This window comes from Talpa occidentalis, unplaced genomic scaffold, assembly GCF_014898055.3.
Source record: "Talpa occidentalis isolate TD23 unplaced genomic scaffold, MPIMG_talOcc4v2.1 talOcc4.7, whole genome shotgun sequence".
Lineage (NCBI taxonomy): Eukaryota > Metazoa > Chordata > Mammalia > Eulipotyphla > Talpidae > Talpa > Talpa occidentalis.
The window spans coordinates 91,917,576-91,935,781 of NW_023605083.1; the positions used below are offsets into that span (position 1 = coordinate 91,917,576).

At 45.0% G+C, this 18,206-nt stretch overlaps 1 protein-coding gene across 2 annotated transcripts; it reads left to right on the plus strand.

Moving 5' to 3' along the window:
• Positions 1–73: 73 nt before the first annotated feature.
• Positions 74–17,492, plus strand: CNTROB (centrobin, centriole duplication and spindle assembly protein). Of its 2 annotated transcripts, XM_037492818.2 has the most exons (19): positions 74–1,182; positions 1,956–2,040; positions 2,294–2,375; positions 2,821–2,977; positions 5,443–5,559; positions 5,779–5,895; positions 6,199–6,297; positions 7,958–8,194; positions 8,518–8,664; positions 9,350–9,483; positions 10,056–10,181; positions 10,391–10,553; positions 11,722–11,986; positions 13,169–13,302; positions 13,522–13,585; positions 13,731–13,901; positions 14,057–14,189; positions 14,654–14,726; positions 14,978–17,490. In XM_037492818.2, exons 1-19 carry the CDS (start codon positions 910–912, stop codon positions 15,101–15,103), a joined length of 2,703 nt encoding a protein of 900 aa, XP_037348715.1. In that variant the 5' UTR covers positions 74–909; the 3' UTR covers positions 15,104–17,490. The 2 variants fall into 2 exon arrangements, with proteins under 2 accessions (XP_037348715.1, XP_037348716.1); XM_037492819.2 differs by lacking the exon at positions 74–1,182 and having other exon boundaries at positions 1,957–2,044; positions 14,978–17,492.
• The last annotated feature ends 714 nt before the right edge of the window (positions 17,493–18,206 follow it).

Below are 18,206 nucleotides of genomic sequence, written 5' to 3' on the forward strand. Positions count from 1 at the left end.
TCCCCGGCTCTGGAATCTGAGCGGTTCTGAGTTTGGCTTCCAGGGCTGGTGACGTCATCTAGGCGAGCGAGGCGGCGCTGCGGAGGGTGGGCGGGAGGCTGCCAACGGTTTTGAGTGTAGGAAAGGGCAAAAGAGGGGGCTTTTTTGGTCTTCCCGGACCAGCAAAACTGGAGGTGTGGAGAATAGGCGGAACGTGGTGATCGGGATAGAGGATCCAGGCGCGGCTTCAGAGCGGTGTACTTTTTAGGGACCTCAGAGCGTTCGCGAGGTTTCTTTTGCAGGAGGGAGGGAGGGAGGGATTCCAGAGAGCTGTGCTATGGCTTTCTTCACTGGAGAAGTGTGAGGGGCTACACACTTAGTTGATTCTGGGTAGAACTGGTGCTTAGTCCGAGGGGTATGGGAAGGTGGGGAGTATGAGGTTTCTGCTTCTCTGAGATTGGAGCCGTTTGAGGGGCAAATAAGGCAGCTGGACGGAAATTAGGCCCCTATTGGATCTGGGTCCTCTTCACTTTGCACGTTTTAGATGTTTGAACTTCAAAGATCGGTTGATCAGAGATAATCTGCGTCAAAGTTGATCTCTTGCAGCTTTCTGCTCCCTAGAACTGCAGTGTTGCTCTTGAGCCGCAGTAGGTGCTCTGTCCCCACCCCCTCCTTGCTGCACCCTCCTTTTCCACCAGGTCTAGGAGCTGTGGAAAGAAATGCTTTTGCCTTCTCCCATGGCCTCTGGAACCAGTGGAAACTTTCCCTCTAACCAGAAAGCCTCCATACCCTTATTCATCAAAGACCCTTGGTCTGGAGTCTTCCTCCTTTCTCCCAAATCCTCCTCTACCTACTTTCCCCACTGGACTCTCCTAAAGCAGAACCAGGAGTTCCCAACTTGCTGCCTACAGTCGTATCTTCCCTGTACTCATGGCAAATTCAGCTACCAGTCCCAGTTCACCTCTCCGGGCAGAGGATCTCCTGAGTGATTCGTCAGAAGCCCCAGGACTGAACCAAGAGTCCTCTGAGGTGACCTCCCAGCTCTATACTTCTTTGCACCTCAGTCGTCAGGCAGAAGCAACAGCGCGAGCCCAACTGTATTTACCCTCCACCTCTGCACCTCCTCATGAAGTGTTAGACAGCTTGGCTCAAGAACTCAGTCACAGCTTGTCAATTGGATTGGAAAACAATTTGAAGAAAAAGGTGAGGGAGCTTGTCTTGGCGTGGGGGTGGGGGTGTCTCAGGACTTGGAATGGTAAAAAAAAATAAACTTTTTTTTTTTTTACTATCATATGAACCGTATTTGGGTTTCAAATTTACTTTTAACTATAGAGTCAATCATGCTTATTCCTGGGAGCAGATATTTATAATTTGGGAAACTGAAACTTCCTAGTTTTTGTTGTTGTTTTGTCAGAGACACCTGCACTGTGGCATAGATTGCTGTGCTTTACTGGGATATGGGTACTGGTAGTGTGGATGAGGTGTCTTCATCCCAACAGCAACTAGAGCCTTAAGGCTAGCTTCAGATTTGCTAACTCGCTCAAAACTATTTTGACTGTGTGTTTCAAAATTTGGCATGTAAATCACTAAAACACAATTTAATGAACTGCACACATTGCAGAGAAGATAGTTATTAGCATTGAATAGAAAAGGTATCATAACCAGTTTGCAGACTGGTTAGATTTTTCTAAAACTGATAGCTACAGGCTACACAGTCTTTCGAAAGGGTGTTTGCTTTCTCGTTGGCCAGAATTCTCACCACTTGTCTTAACCTGCCCAGTTTATTCATTCATACTCTCTGGCGACTTGAGACATTTAAGTTCCTGACCTTTATCAGGTAATTTTTTTTTTCCTTCTTTTCCGAGGTGCTAGATCAAAAATTCTTAGGTTTCAGGGTACTGGATGCTATCTACTCTAGTAGAAGGTAGAATATAGATTATAAGATTATATCTAGTTTCTGTGTTACTTTTTTCTAGGATGGTTCCAAGCATATCTTTGAGATGGAAAGTGTTCGGGGTCAACTCCAGAGCATACTCCAAACCTCACGAGACACAGCCTATCGTGAGTAAACCCTTTCCCTGTGAAGGGGAACCTAGATTTAAGGAGTGGGAGAAAGTGGAGAGAGGAGGCAAAGGGAGAAAATGAGATCTGGGAGACAAGACAAAAGATGTCAGAAGAAAGGCCTCATTTCTTTGGGAGAAAGGCTAAAGGAGAGGATAAGGTAGAAGGGAACACCCTTTTCTATCTTCTTCAAGTGGTCCCAATTTTTATCCTTACCTGACCCTGGCTGTGGGGTTCCTCTGGCTGCTTGCAGGGAATCCCCTTACTCCAGGTGCTGACTCAGAGAGACGGGAAGAAGACTCCTTTGACAGTGACAGCACAGCCACCTTGCTTAAGTGAGTTTTCTTTGGGGTTTTACTAGCTTGCTTGCTCGGAAAGCCAAGTGTTCATTCCTTAGTTCTCTCTCCCTTTACTGCTTTGTTCTTAAGAACCCAGGACATTTGTCATTTAGCTTCCAGTTTTCATTCTTTCTCTCCTGTCTTCTGCCCTTTACTCTTTCAAAAACATGGACATCTGCTGCCCTAGTACCTGACTTTCTCCCAACTTTAAGTTAGCTTGTTTCTGCTAAAACTTACTGTCATAGTAGAGAGGAAGGAGCAGTAGAGATTGCATCACAGAACCTATATGGTATTTACAACTCTCACTACCCAGCTTTTTTGTGACTTTGAGCAAATCTCTTGCCCTTTCTGAGTTTCAGCTTCCTCATTTAAAAAAATTGCATTTAGACTAGTGAATCACAAAAACTTTCCCAACCCTAAAATTTCTACCTGATTTGCTTAGCACCCGGCCCGTACAAGACTTATCTCCGTCCAGCTCAGCCCAAGCCCTGGAGGAATTGTTTCCCCGCTATACCAGTCTTCGACCAGGACCCCTAAGCAATCCCCCAGACTTTCAGGGGCTCAGAGATGCACTGGATTCAGAGCATACTCGTCGAAAGGTGAGATACAAAGGCTTCTTTTTGAGATTGGCAAAGATTAGAGATAGGACTGAGTGCTGAAAAGGGCTGAGGGTTAAGGGCTGGCAAGCTGGGACTTTGCTCATAATAATGGCACACCTGCCTTCCAGCTGTTCTTTCAAATCACTCTGTTTTACTTTCATACAGCATATGCTTTATCTTGTTTGTTTTTCCCCTTTAAAAATCTAAGTTCCACCAGGGTCATACCTTGTCTTGTTTAGCACTGTCTTCCTGAGGTCTAAATATAGGTAACACATAGAAATAGTCTTTAATGAACAATGAACTTTGCTGATTTGTGCAAAGACTTTATAGTTATTGGTGATAGGAGCTTTATCTCTGTGAGCCCCAGTCTTAATCTGAAGTGGGCAGAAAGAGGCACAAGATAGAAGAAAAGCCAGAATCATTGGTTGTGTTGTCATTTTTGGAACCCTCTCCTCTGTTTTGTGCCATGGGCACAACGAAAGGCTTTCTCCTTTATCCTTGCTATGTTTAGTCATTCTGTCTAATGAACTTTTTTTTTAAAGATTTATTTATTTATGCATACAAGAGTTGCAGTACAGGCCAGAGATGCAGGGGGTAAGAGGATTCACCAGAGACAGAGTGGGGAGCAGAACAGGCAGACTGACTGAAATACACTGCTGAGGGGAGCAGCTGGGAGACAGGAGAGGTCTGCCTCACCATGTGGGTTGCTCCCTGGCCGGCCTGGGATCAAACTCGTGCTGTAGAGGCTGAGGATTGCTTCATAGTGTGGTGCTTAACCCCTTGTGCCACCAGGGAGGCCCATCTAATGAACTTTTTAAGGCAGGAGTAATTTTCCATTCTTTGCTGCATGGGCTGCTACACTCCTACTAAAATATTATTGGGAATTTTTCTTAGGAGATCCACGAGAGGAAAGAATCTGGAAGCTAAACCCCGAATTCCTGTGAAATTGTTGAAAGTCTTGGGCCTCTAGGTTCCCGCTCTAGAATTCTTGATTCTTCTTCTCCAAAATTATTATTTTGGGGTGGGGGGTGAAGGGTGGAGTGGGTTCTCTCACTTGCTCTCTGTCTGTCTGTCTCTGGAAAAACAAAACACTCACTACCATCCTTATATCCCCTCCACCCTTGCTCCCAGCCCCTGCCCTCTTCACCTTTGATAACCTCAGTTTCGTTATCCACCAATTTATTTTTATTTTGTTTTGTCTGTTCTTCCACTTTGTCTCTTTATATTGCACTTATAGGTGAAGTCATCCAGTATTTGTCTTTTATATTTTTAACTTCATTTCACATTTCATACTTCAAATTCTTGCCATTTGCTGCAAAAGGCAAAATTTCATTTTTCCTTATAGCTGAATAGTACTCCGCTGTGTGTGTGTGTGTGTGTGTGTGTGTGTATACACACACACACTACTTCTTTTTTATCCGGTTATCTATCAGTGGGCACCTAGATTGCTTCCATACCTCAGTTATTGCAAATAATGCTGCAGTGAACATTGTGATTTGATTCTTCAGTTTGATTCTTCAAATTGCTGATTTGATTTCATATTCCTTGGATATATACACTCAGAAGTGAGATTGTTGGGTTGTATGGTGTTTCTATTTTCAGTTTTTTGAGGAAGGTCCATATCACCTTCCAAAATAGCCATAGCAGTTTACATTCTGATCAACAGTATACAAGGATTCTTCTTTACCCACATCCTCATCAACACGTGTTAGCAGTCTTTTTTGATGTAAGCCCTTCTCACAGATGAGATATTTCCTGTGGTTTTGATTTACATTTCCCTAATAAGTGATGATGAACATTTTTTCATATGTTTGTTCACCATCTCTACATCGTCCTGGAAAAGTGTTTATTCAGATCCTCCAGTCTTAATTGGGTTGTTTTTTGTTGTTTATTTGGGTGTTCCTTATATATATTGGATATTAATCCCTTAATGGATGGATGTGTGAGGTACAAATTATCTACTCCCATTCAATAGGCTGTCTTTTTTTTTTTTTTTTTAAAGATTTATTTATTTATGCATACAAGAGCTGGAGTACAGGCTAGAGATGTGGGGGGGGGGGTGAGAGGATTCACCAGAGACAGTGGGGAACAGAACAGGCAGATTGACCAAAGTACACTGCTGAGGGGAGCAGCAGGTGAGCCAGGAGAGGTCTGCTGCGCCATGTGGGTTGCTCCAAAGTCGGCCAGGGGATCGAACTTGTGCTGCAGAGGCTGCAGACTGCTCCACAGCATAGCGCTCAACCCCCTGCACCACCAGGGAGGCCCAATAGGCTGTCTTTTTAATGTGCCGATATTTTCCTTCACTGTGCAAAAGCTATTTAATTTGATGTAGCCCCACTCCAAACCTAGTTATTGGGACCCAGGCTCCCTGTTTCCAAGCCATTTCCTTCTCAAGGAGCTGAGAAGTTTGGTGTCTTAGTCAGACTAAGGATGGTAACACCCAGACTTCTCATTCTTCTTCCCAGCATTGTGAACGCCATATTCACAGCCTGCAGACCCGAGTGCTGGAACTACAGCAACAGTTAGCTGTGGCTGTGACTGCTGACCGCAAGAAAGATATCATGATTGAACAACTGGACAAGGTGCCAGGGTAGAAGAATGGAGTGTGGGTGGGTTTCTCCATGGGGGGACACTAAGGAATAGTAAATAGGGGGTGACCAACCACCTTTATTCATGCTTGGAGCTGGTTTCAGGGGTGTGTTTACTGACTACTGGGAGGAGGTGGTTGTTGACTCTGCCCCTATGGGCAGAAAGGGAACAAAAAGTTATGTTGAAATTCCATCCATCATTCATCTCCTGAGACCCTGGCCCGAGTGGTGGAAGGCTGGAACCGGCATGAAGCTGAGCGGACAGAGGTGCTTCGGGGGCTCCAGGAGGAACGACAGGCAGCTGAAATTACTCGAAGCAAGCAGCAGGAGGTGGGAAACCTGGATCATTTGGCATGAGAATCTAGGTCATGGATTGCTAAATGAAAAGGGGGTTCCCAACAGATTGACCCAAGTCTTACAAAGCTGTCCTGATAATTCTTCAGTCCCGTTTCTTCTCCTTTCACTTGTTTCTGGTGTCATTGGTCACTTTCCAGCTCCCCCTAACACATTGTCTTTTATTTGGCTCCCAAGTCATTTAGTTAATTATTACTTTTAAAGTTTACGCTGTTGATGCTTTTTGAATTATAACAAACAGGTATTCCCCTCAGTTCTTCTGTCCCCTTTCCCTGAAAGACAGTAACCCGTCTGGAACAAAGCCTTTCTGAGGCCATGGAAGCCCTGAATCGTGAGCAGGAAGGTGCCAGATTACAGCGACGGGAGAGAGAGACACTGGTGAGAATGCTGGACTGAGTTAATTCCTTTAGAGGCTGTTAATTAAGTGCTTTTAGAAGGCAATGGGGTATTGGTAGATTGGTGGGTTGAGTTGCACCACACTCTTAAAAATAGAAAAAGGGCTCTGCTACCAACTAAGTTTGGGAGACTGTGTAAATTGTTTCATTTTAAGAATCATCCAGGGAATTATTTTAAAATACAGATTTCTGGGACCCATCCCCAGAGAAATCTTTTTTTTTCTTTTTAAAAGATTTATTTATTGGGCCTCCCCGGTGGCACAGCGGTTGAGTGCTGGGTTGCAAAGCTGCCTGCAGCCTCTGCAGCGCCGGTTTGATCCCCGGCTGCTCCCCGGCCACCGGAGGAGAATCCCACATGGTGCGCAGACCTCTCCTGCCGCCCGCTGCTCCCCTCAGCAGTGTACTTCGGTCCTTCTGCCTGTTCTGCTCCCTGCTCTGGCTCTGGTGAGTTCTCTCACCCTCCCGCGCTTTTGACTGTACCCAGTGCTTGTATAAATAAATAAATAAATGAATGAATGAATGAATAAATAAATAAATCTTTAAAAAAAATAAAATAAAATAAAAGATTTATTTATTTATGCATACAAGAACTGGCGTGTAAGCCAGAGGTGTAGGAGGGTGAGAGGATTCACCAGAGAGAGTGGGGAGCAGAACAGGCAGATCTACTGAAATACACTGCTGAGGGGAGCAGTGGGTGAGGCAAGAGAGATCTGTGCCATGTGGGTAGCTCCCTGGCCGGGGATTGAACTCATGCAGCAGTGGCTGGCGATAGCTTGATAGCACTGTCTTTAACCCCGGCACCACCAGGGAGGCCCCTCCCCAGAGGAATCTTAATGAATTCAATAGATATAAGGTGGGGCTGGAAAACCTTGTATTTTGAATTATAACGAACAGCTATTCTCCTCAATTCTTCTGTCCCCTTCCCCTGAAAGACAGTAACCCATCTGGAACAAAGCTGTTCTGAGGCCATGAGAGAATTTTCTAGATGATTTTGTTCAGCCAGGTTTGGGAACTCTGCTCTAGGGTTGAAGTGTGGGATTAGACAGTTGAAGTGTGGGATGAGACTCACTCAAGTTTCTCAACCTCTGAAATGATGAAAAGTGATTACCCATTTGAATTAGTAGTAGTTTTTGGAACTTGTTGCATGCATGACACATATATGCTACATGCATGTTGGTGGTTACAGTCTTAATAAGCTACATCCAACAGTGCTGATGATGGTTGCTTATAGATGAGTACATGATTATAGGCTGGTTTTCTAGTCTTTCTTTTGATGATGGTGATGGCAGCTACTGTATGTTGAGTACTTACTAAGTGCCAGACACTGTGATAAATGCTTTACATATACTTTTCACTTTAATCCTCACCAAGTAGACCCTATTATTATCCCCGTTTTACAGTGAGGATGTGTGCCTGAGAATACATAGTCATCAACAGAGCTGGTGTTCAAACTGAGATTTGAACTCAGATCTACCCAATTCTGCAACAGACGCTCTCTTATCTACTATATAATAGGTCCATGGGCTTGTCAGCTATTGTGTTTTTAATGGGCATAATTCTTAATAGGCATATAGGGATTTCAGAGCAGATTTCTGGTCTCTTGAAGGCATGCTAAAGATTTTTATTTTCTTTGGTGGCCAAAGGAAGAGGAAAGACAAGCTTTGACTTTGAGCTTGGAGCTAGAACAGCAGCGTTGCCGGGCCCTGCAGAAAGAACTGGATGAGGCTCGGACTGGTCAACTCAGTGAGCATCGACAGTTAGAAACACTTCAGGTTGTTATAGAAGAAGAACGGCAGACCTGGACCCAGCAAGAGCACCAGCTTAAGGAACGCTACCAGGCGCTGCAGGAAGAGGGCCAGGCTCAGTTGGAAAGGGAGAAGGTAAAAGTGGCAAGTAGGAATAGAGACAAAATGAAAAGCAAAATAATTACATGAGATGGGGTGTCAGAATATGGGGCATATTCTGGAAAGTGAAGAACTGTGTGTGAAAGATAGAACTGAGAATGTAGGACCAGAAGGAAGGACTGAGGCATCAAATACGTGGAAGGCCAAAGAGTGAGGTTAAACAGAGATGAGGAGATAGGTCAAATGTGAAGAGAGTGGGAAAGCTTGGGCTTTAAGATATGGGAGTATGAATTAGAGATTAGAGGCAACCAGGAGACAGAAAATGTGATATGTATTTAAATTTGATTTCTGTTTCTTAGGGGAATACCCAGAGGGAGGCCCAGGCAGCCCGGGAGGCCCAGCAGCAGTTGGCATTGGTGCAGTTGGAGGTGCAGCGGTTGGAAGGAGAGCTGGATACAGCTCGGAGAGAGAGAGATGCTTTACAGCTGGAAATGAGCTTGGTACAGGTCAGGAGGCAGAGGTTTCTTCAAGTTTCTTTCCTGGTTGGGAGGAGTAGGCTTGAGAGTTACAGCAAACACTCCCTTCTCTAACTATAATTTTTACCTTTGTGTACCTCTGTTTTTTTGTGTAGCTATGTATTAAAAGGTAAATTAATGAGTTTCTGAAAGCAAGTTATTGTGAAAGACTTATTTTTTAATAGTTGACTTAGGAAGTTCCCACTTTCTGAGTCAGTGAGGCCAGACTTCGATAAACCACAACTCCTTTTACTTTTCATTTAGCCATTGAATTGGAAGATTGACCACATGGAAACTGATTTATCATTGAAGGACTAAAGTATTGGTGTCTTTGGTTTTCACACTACTTGATAAGTGTCCTTCCAGAACCTGTTCATCTATGAGCATATGGTTGATGCTTTAAAAAGAAAAAAGCAAACTTGCTGTGCATATACTGTAACTTATTGGATTTTTTTAGCCTCATAGTGTATCATAGATATCTTTCCATGTCAATATGTACATTGTTATTTTTAAGTGTTCTATAACCTTATTATGACTGGATCGTAGTTTACTTAAGCATATTCCTTTGATGACAAATTTACGTCGATAGCAAACAAAAAGTAGAATGATGGTTGCCAGAGTCTGGGGGGAGGGAGAAATGGAGAATTGTTATTTGCCCCCCTTCCTTCACCCCTAGGCCCGGTATGAAAGCCAGCGGATCCAGATGGAGTCAGAACTGGCTGTGCAGCTGGAGCAGCAGGTGACAGAGCGGTTGGCACAGGCTCAGGAGAGTAGCCTGCGACAAGCAGCCTCCCTGAGGGAACATCACAGGTACTGGGACTTACTGGCTGCCGCTTCTCCCCGGCCACAGAAGGTATTGCTCATGCCTACCTTAGCCCCTCAGATGCCATCACCATTTTTCACTGAAGTGGTTCCTGTTAGCCAGAGCCCAGGTCTCTGGGAGCACTGACTTCAGGTGCACTTGCCAAGCCAGAAATACGTGGGAATTTTCATCATGTGGGAGTAGCCCTTAGCCAGTGCCCCTGATTGGGATGGTGATGAGCTGGGACCTATACCATCTGCAGAGATGCCTTGTGGGCTTGAGCCTCCCTGACTTCCCAGTCTCACTTCTCGCTCTCATCTTCCTACCCTCTCCCTCTACCAGTTTTTTTCTGGAAACATTTCTTAAATGTATCACTTTTTTTTTTTTTTTTTTTTTCATCAGTCCTCATCTCAGTTTCTACTTCTGGTGACCCTATCCTAAGACAACAGCTTTGTCCTCTCCTGAATCCACCTATTCATGGCCAGGCTGGCACCTTTATGTGAACACATTCTGGCTTTTTCTCATTTGATTACTGCTGTTTCCAGACTCAGTCCTCTTTCTCTCACCTGTGTCCTCTTAGGAAGCAGCTTCAGGACCTAACTGGACAGCACCAGCAGGAACTGGCTACACAGTTGGCTCAGTTCAAGGTGGAAATGGCAGAACGAGAGGAGAGGCAGCAGCAGGTGGCTCAGGACTATGAGCTGAGGTACTGGTCACTGGAGTATCCCTTTTCTGTAGATGGAGCCCAAACTGGGAATATTGAAGAGCTGCTCACTTCATAGGTCTGTCCTCTTGTAAATTGGCCTCAGCTCCTTTCAGAATTTCTGATTCCATTCTGTTTCATTCTGGTTCCTCTTTGTCTCCAAGTCTCTGCTTTCTCAAAGCTTTTTGTCACCTCTCCTGACTTTTCTTCAGACTGGCCCGGGAGCATGCACGAGTACGGGAACTGCAGAGTGAGCACCAGCAGCTGGAGGAGCAGCGGGTAGAGTTGGTGGAGCGGCTCCAAGCCATGCTACAGGCCCACTGGGAGGAGGCAAACCAGCTGCTCAGCACCACTGCCCTGCCTGCCCCTGCCCTGGTAGGCATTGCTCCATGAACTGAGCTGCTCAAGGATTGGGTTTAGATCCCTTCTTTGGAAATCTTGTTCCTCCCAAGGGAAGATCTAAGTTCAACTTCTGAGACTTACATTAGGAGAAAAAAATATGTGGGCTTTCCCAAAGAACAACTGTCTTTTTTTTTTTTTTTTAAAGATTTATTTATTTATGCATACAAGAGCTGGGGTACAGGCCAGAGATGCGGGGCGGTGAGAGGATTCACCAGAGACAGAGTGGAGAACAGAACAGGCAGATCGACTGAAGTACACTGCTGAGGGGAGCAGTGGGCAAGTCAAGAGAGGTCTGCTGTGCCATGTGGGTTTCTCCCTGGCTGGCCAGGGATCGAACTCTTGCTGCAGAGGCTGTGAATTGCCCCACAGTGCAGTGCTTAACCCCTTGCGCCACCAGGGAGGCCCAAGAATAACTGTCTTGTCAGAAGAAATCTTTCCTCATGGCCATAGCTCACCCAGACTGACCCCATTGCACTGGGCCTAACTCTCTTCTCCCAGCCCAAGAAGTGGCGAGTAATCCTTGATACTAGTTTTACCAAATGGCAGTGGAATTAATTATGATGATAAGGGGCAAAATTTGTTGGTAAATCCTGCCCTAGAATAGAGTCAAGATTTGTACTCCTAGCCCTTCTCAGATTGGCATCTCCTACTTCCTTCTTTTACTTAAGAAAGGTGTATTATTAAGATTTTTTGGGATAGGTGGTAATATGTGCATAGTAAAAAAAAATGTAAATGGTTCAAAAGGTGTAGAGTGTAAAGTACTCTTCATCCTATCTCTGTATCTTTGTCTCCCAGTTCTTCTCTGCAGAAGCAACCATTGAATTCCCCCTTTATAGTGTTTTATATGCTATTATGTAACTTTTTATTTAACCAGGTATTCATTGGTGGACATAAAGTTGTTTCTTATATTTTGCTTCTACAAAGAATGCTACAATAAATATCATTAATGTACGCGTGTGACATTTTATATATAAAATGTCTAGAAATAGAATGGTAAGATCAAAAATAAGTATTTTAAAATTTGATAGTGTTATCAAATCTCCTTTTAAGGAAGTTCTACTAATCTGTAATCTTATTAAAGTGTCTCTACCATGTCTTAGCTGGGCTTTGAGCCTTCCTTCTGCCTCTCTGTTGTTTGCAGGTTCCTCCCGCCAGCCCCTCTGGCCCTGGGCCTCAGGAACCAGAGAAGGGAGAGAGGAGGACCTGGGCTATGCCTCCAGTGGCTGCCGTGGCCCTGAAGCCTGTATTGCAGCAGAGCCGGGAAACAAGGGAGGAGCAGCCTGGAGTACCACCTGTGATCTGCAGTGCCTCCTCCCCCGATATTAGCCTCCTGCTGGGCCCCAGTTTCCAGAGCCAGCATTCCTTCCAGCCCCTGGAGCCAAAGCCAGACCTCACGCCACCCTCAGGTAACTGGGGACAGAAGGCCTCCACATACTAATTGGCTCCCTCTTACTTAGCTTCCTTTCTGTCTGTGTCTCAAGCGTATAGTTTCCCAGATGTCTTAAGAGGCTGTAGGTTGCAGGAACAGAAATGTCACGGAAATGTGATGTAGCTGGACTTGCTAGAACTGGAGTTGGGATCAGGGGTGTGAGCAGGGTGAGGTAGCTCTTCCTCCTCTGTCTGGGCCCACATGGACTCTGCCTTTTCCTGTGCATCTGCTCTTTTCCTTTGGTAAACCCACACTCTCTCTCATTCTGGTTTTATTCTCATAACTTTCACTCGCACATTGGGTTTACCAGCCAACACTTGGGACAACTTTGTAGAGACATTGGTGTCTCTTTTCCTTAGGTACAGTTTAAAGAGAGGCGAGCTGATGGGTTTGTAGCTATCCCTTAGGTTGACTGGCCTTGGGTGTGGTATCACCCTTACTTTAGTCTTCTGTGACTTGGGTGAATGGGGTTTCTCTGTGTGATGCAAACATGACAACCCAGGTTGAATCAATAATGAGGGAAGAATTATACAATTAGGGGCCTCCCTAGTGGCATAAGGGGTTAAGTCTCAGCACTCTCAAGCTGTAACCAGCCACTGCAGCCTGAGTTCAATCCTCGGCCAGGGAGCTGACCCACATGGCACAGCAGACCTCTCCTGTCTCCCTGCTGCTCCCCTCTTGTATGCATAAATAAATAAAATAAATCTTTAAAAAAAGAATTATACAATGAAATATTTTTAAATTATGTAATAATAATAAAAAAGAATGAGAGCATGTTCTGGTGAAGGTGCCAGAATCTCTCTCTTAATTCCAAACCATTTTGAGTATTGGTTTCTGTTCTTTAAGGAGTTTATGGTGTTATTTGGGGGATCTGAGCTCTCTCCTTTGTTCATGCTTCTGAGAATTCAGTGGCTGCCTTCAATCCTTCCCTCTCTAGCTGTTTTATACTTTCATTATTTTTTTCTTCTAATTGTGATGTCTCACTTGTATTTAATAGGCCCTCTTTTGGCAGGCATTTGATGAATTGATCTGTGGAGTGAATCCCCTTCACTTGCCACACTGACAGACACACACACACACACACACACACACATGCCCACGCCCACGCCCATGCCCCCTACCCTGGTTTCACTTTAAAGCTAGGTTCTTTGCTCTGTAGTTGGGGCCTTCCATACTGACGACAGAGCAGAACGGCCATTCCCTGAGGAAGATTCTGGATCCCATGGGGATGGTTTCCTAAGGCAAGGGTTGCCACCCCCTCAGGTAGAGGGCCTCAAGCATTTTTTGCACCAGGTAAGAGGGCCCACATTCCACCTTAATTTTCTTCTTCCCTTCCTCACTTCCTCTTCCTACTCTAGGAGTTCAGTACACTGATTTCATCTTGCTTTTAGAACTGACACTTTGTCCCACCTTCTTACTGTGTCTTATTCATCTCCCCAAACCCTGCTTCTCTCAGAGATTTAGGTCCCCTTTTTAATCCATCTCAGGAATCTTACTATCTTGTCCCTGCAGCTGCTTGAGACAGTTCCCCAGAACAGTGAGAACCCTTCTGTTGACCTGTTGCCCCCTAAGTCTGGTAAGTACCAACTCTTAAAAAAGGTTGGGGTTTAGCCTGGAAAAAGATGGAAGTTGGTTATTGGATGGATTTTTAGGAAATGGCATGCTGATAAGCCTAAGGAAGTAGGACTTTTTTGACTCTTGGATCCCTTTCTTTTTGCTAGGTCCTCTGACTATCCCATCTTGGGAGGAAGCCCCTCTAGTGCCACGCCTTCCACCTCCTGTCCATAAGACAAAAGTACCCATAGCCATGGCATCCAGTCTTTTCCGGGTCCATGAACTTCCCTCAACCCATTCACAGGGCACTGCTCCCAGGGGTGGCTCCCCAGACAGAGGTAAGCATGTTCTGGTTTAAGAGGAAAATAAAAAGAGAAGGTTTTAGGTGTGGAGCCAGTACCTGTAACTGAAGGACCTTCCAGATTCCTAGGGAAATGGGGTGAGGGGTAATCAGAGGGGCCTCAGGATGGCCACCATTACTGATGTGTCTCAGGTGGAGATGGGCTTGCATCCACGAGGCAGCTGATGGATGTGTCTCAGCTGTTACGACTGTACCAGGCTCGGGGCTGGGGGGCACTGCCTGCTGAAGACCTGCTGCTCTACCTGAAGAGACTGGAACACAGCGGGTATGAGCCTGGGAGGAAGGGCTAGGTGGATGGGGTCTGGAGTGTGGGTGGGGAAACGCATCAGGCAGGGAAGACTAGCATGTGTGTTAGTGGCATCTTTTGTCCTTTTGTGGGGAAGAAAGTGATGGTGAGATGTAGATCAACAAATCTTGTCGTTATGTCTGTCGTTGCTCCCTGCCTTTCTTTTGTCTCTGCCTTTTTGCTGTTGGTTTTTGCTTTATTTATTAAGAAAAAAAAAGTCCATGTCGTTCTACTTTAGTTTTATTCCTCTCTATCCCCTGCAGCTCAGAACTCACAATCCTAGAACTTGACTCTAGTATAGATCAGTATTTGATTCCACTGCTGTTTCCTCCTATCTGGTCCTCAGGTCTGTCTCTAAAGAGACAGAATTGGGAAATCCATTCAGTGTGAGGGAGAAATGGGGAAGCAGCTCCCCTATCCTTATCCCTTGATTTGTATGGCAGGACGGAGAGCCGAGGGGAGAATGTCCCCAGAAGGACGGCAGACTCCCGCTTGGGTGAGATCCCTCGGAAAGAGGTGAGGGAAAGTAGGGCAGGGAGGTGTGGGTAGAAGGGCTCTCACTGACTCGTTCCTCTGCTTCCACTCATTTCCTCGCTGGCCTGTTCTCTAGTATCTGACCCCTCCAATTCCTGTTCTCATTTTCTGTAGCAATGGTCTTCCCCCTTTGCTGACTCACTCTGGCCCTCTCCCTGCACGGTGCCTTTCCTCCTTGGAGTGGGGGCTTGAGGTGACAGGCCCTGACCTTTTCTTTTTTCCCCTCAACTCAGATTCCCTCCCAGGCTCTCCCTCGCCGCCTTGCTACAGCCCCTAAGACGGAAAAACCTCCAGCACGGAAGAAGAGTGGACATCCTGCCCCTGGTAGCATGAGGAGTCGGGGGGGAATCTGGAGATGAGCACCGTACCTTTCTCCTCTTCTTTGTTCTCTTACTATCTTAATAAATGTTCAGTAGTCTGTGTTAGCCTCTGACTCACAGGAATTAGGAAAATGGAGATTTTATAGAAAACATTTTTGTAAAGAAACTGCATTTATATTTACTCCTCCTTCTGAGTATGTTTTTACTTTATATTCTGTAGAAAAACATGAATGCTTTGAAAGAAAATAGCCCATGGCTAGGTTTTAGCAAGATAAATAAGGTTCAGTGTTTTGAGAGTAAAACAGTGTGATTGGCTCTGGTTGGTAGTAAAATTATAGATAATGCTCACTCTCTCCTTAATGCATTTCTGTGTTTCCCAGATTTTCTAAAACAAGTACGCACTACTTAATAATCAGAAAAGCCAAGTTTTTAATAAAAGAATAAGTTATTGTGTAAAGAGTTTGAGTAAAAACTTGATTGCTGGCAATACAGTTTTTTCTTTTAAGAGCAGGTAATTCAGGTTGCATCAGTGGGATTCTGATTGACAGATTCTGCTCCAGTCAGCAGACATGCTATGGCTGTAATCTCTTCTTATAAAATCTCAGAGTGCTGGCAAGCAAAAAAATAAAAGCCCTGATTACCAAAACTTCCATTCTAATATTCACTGAAATGAACAGAGAAAATTAGAGAAGAAAATGATATCACTATGAAACTTAAACCCTTAATTTCATAATACTTGAAAAACCCATAGTACAATTATATTACACTGTAGGACGACATCTTGGCGCCCCCACACAGCTCTGGGCAAAGATGGTGGGAACTACCATTCTGAAGGCTTGATCTCACTTGAGTATTTGAGAGTCCAAGTTTATTAGATTCTGTGAGGCAGTGGCACCCTTCTATCAATATTTTCTCTTTGAGTTACTTGGCTCCAGAATAGATGTGATAGGATACAGACTCAAACAGTATTTCTTTTTTCTTCTGATAAGATAACAGAAGGGAATATTTATTATATGCATGTTACAGTCAGTCAGAACTAACCCAGAATGTCACAGGTCCAGGGCCTAGGACCAAAAGGGACCGCTTTTGGTATGAGCAAGGTGGTCTCTCAAAGGTGGTGGTTGCAGCAATCAAATGGTGATAGATGTTCTAGATTCACTGAGACAATTTCTAGACAATAGCATGCAGTCCAGCAGCTTGTACCAGCACCCCTGGCCTGTGGCTTCCGTGGGTGCTACTAGTTTACTTGGACTTCTGCCTCATCTTCTTTTGCACTTTTGCCTGTGCATTTGCTTCTTCCTCCATTTGGCTGCCATGGCGCAGAGGCTGAGAAGATGGCGCTAATCTTTAGGTCACACAGTATTCCTATGAACATGTTCAGATCTTACTTCTTTTCACTTAAAAGTAACTTTTTAGCTACCAGGGGAGAGTAAAAGGAAGAAAAGATAAACACACATGACCAGCAAGTGTAGGGTTATTTGGCCAGTGCAGCCTAGTCACCAGTCACCAGTCTTGCTCAGGGCTGCTCTCTCTGGCAAAGAACAAAAGGTAAACTTGTACAAGAGTAGCACCAGCTCCAGGGCCTTTTTCAAGCCCTGTTTTGTACCCACTGATGAAAGTGTGTGCTTTTCTATTTTCTTTATCAAAAGTGCATAAAATTGGGCCTCCCCTGTTGGTGCAGGCAGTTGAGCACCACGCTGTGAAGCTGTCCGCAGCCTCTGCAGCGCGGGTTTGATCCCAGCTGGTGAGGATCCCACATGGTGCAGCAGATTTCTCCTGTCACTCCTGCTGCTCCCCTCGGCAGTGTATTTCATCAGTCGGCCTGTTCTGTCCCCCGCTCTGTCTCTGGTGAATCCTCTCACACTTCCACATATCTGGCCTGTACCCCAGTTCTTGTATAAATAAGTAAAAAAATCTTTAAAAAAAAAAGTGCTTAAAATTGATTTGACCAAACTGATAAAGGGCACACTATCATCATTGATAGAAGGTGGTTTAATATCATTTTTAAAAGCTGGCAAAAGCTTTTTAAACCAAGTATTACCTCATTATCTCCCAGATTTCAAGCTGTCGCCATCAGTCAACATGCCCTCCATTTTTCCTGACATGAAGAACAATGTGGAGAATATTCCCCAACTCTCTAGAATAAAATCATAAAAGAACACAGTGTGAGGGCCTCCCTGGTGGCGCAGGGGGTTAAGCACAGCACTATGAAGCTATCTGCAGCCTCTGTAGCACAAGTTCCATCCCTGGCCAGCCAGGGAGCTACCCACATGGCACGGCAGGTCTCTCCTGTCTTGCCTGCTGCTCCCCTCAGCAGCGTATTCAGTCAGTCTGCCTGTTCTGTTCCCCACTCTGTCTCTGGTAAATCCTCTCACCCCCTGCACCTCTGGCCTGTACCCCAATTCTTGTATGTATAAATAAATAAATCTTTAAAAAAAAAAAACAACACAGTACTAACTTAACCATTTTGTGAGCTAATAGTAAGAACTTTGATTTAAAAAAAATGTACCCACATTAAAAGTTTGTTTCTTCACCAAAGACCACCAAGGAGACTGAAGAGGATGAGAAAAGCCATACCTAAAAAGCCCCTGCTTTTCCCCTCTAATACCATTTTGTGAATATTCTGAGGGAAGGGAAAAAGAGAAAGATTTTGGGAGCTCCATGAAAACCCACACACAGAGGAGGTGAGTGCAAACTTTAAGCTCAGGCTTCACTTGGTGCACACAGAGTGTGATACGGGATTTTGTCTGTGGAGAACTCCCACAGCTGCTGTGGTTGGGGGGTGGGGGCGGTTCTGGTGGATGAATTTCACAAACATAATGTTGAGTGGGAAAAGCAGATTGCAGAAGAAAATATGCACACACTATTTATGTAAAGTTTGAAAACAAGCACTGGGTGGTCCAGTTGAGCGTGGGGTGTTGGAGCCCAAACAGGGTGAGGAGGGAGCCTCAATGGGGCAGCCTGGCTCAGTCACAAAGGTGAGGAGTCAGTTCATTTGGCAGTTGTCAGCATGGGTGGGGTGAAACAGGGCATCTGTGGTGGGAAATTGTTAAATATGGGGAATTGATCAAATATGTAAATTTATTATGAATAATGGAAGCCAGCTTCCTCTCTATTGGAGAAAGGACTTACAAATATGGAA

Coding starts and splice junctions, on each gene's coding strand:
- CNTROB (XM_037492818.2), top strand. CDS start 910: ATGGCAAATTCAGCTACCAGTCCCAGTTCACCTCTCCGGGCAGAGGAT. Junction 13,586..13,730: donor CCTGTTGCCCCCTAAGTCTG/GTAAGTACCAAC, acceptor TCTTTTTGCTAG/GTCCTCTGACTATCCCATCT. Junction 14,190..14,653: donor AAGAGACTGGAACACAGCGG/GTATGAGCCTGG, acceptor TTTGTATGGCAG/GACGGAGAGCCGAGGGGAGA.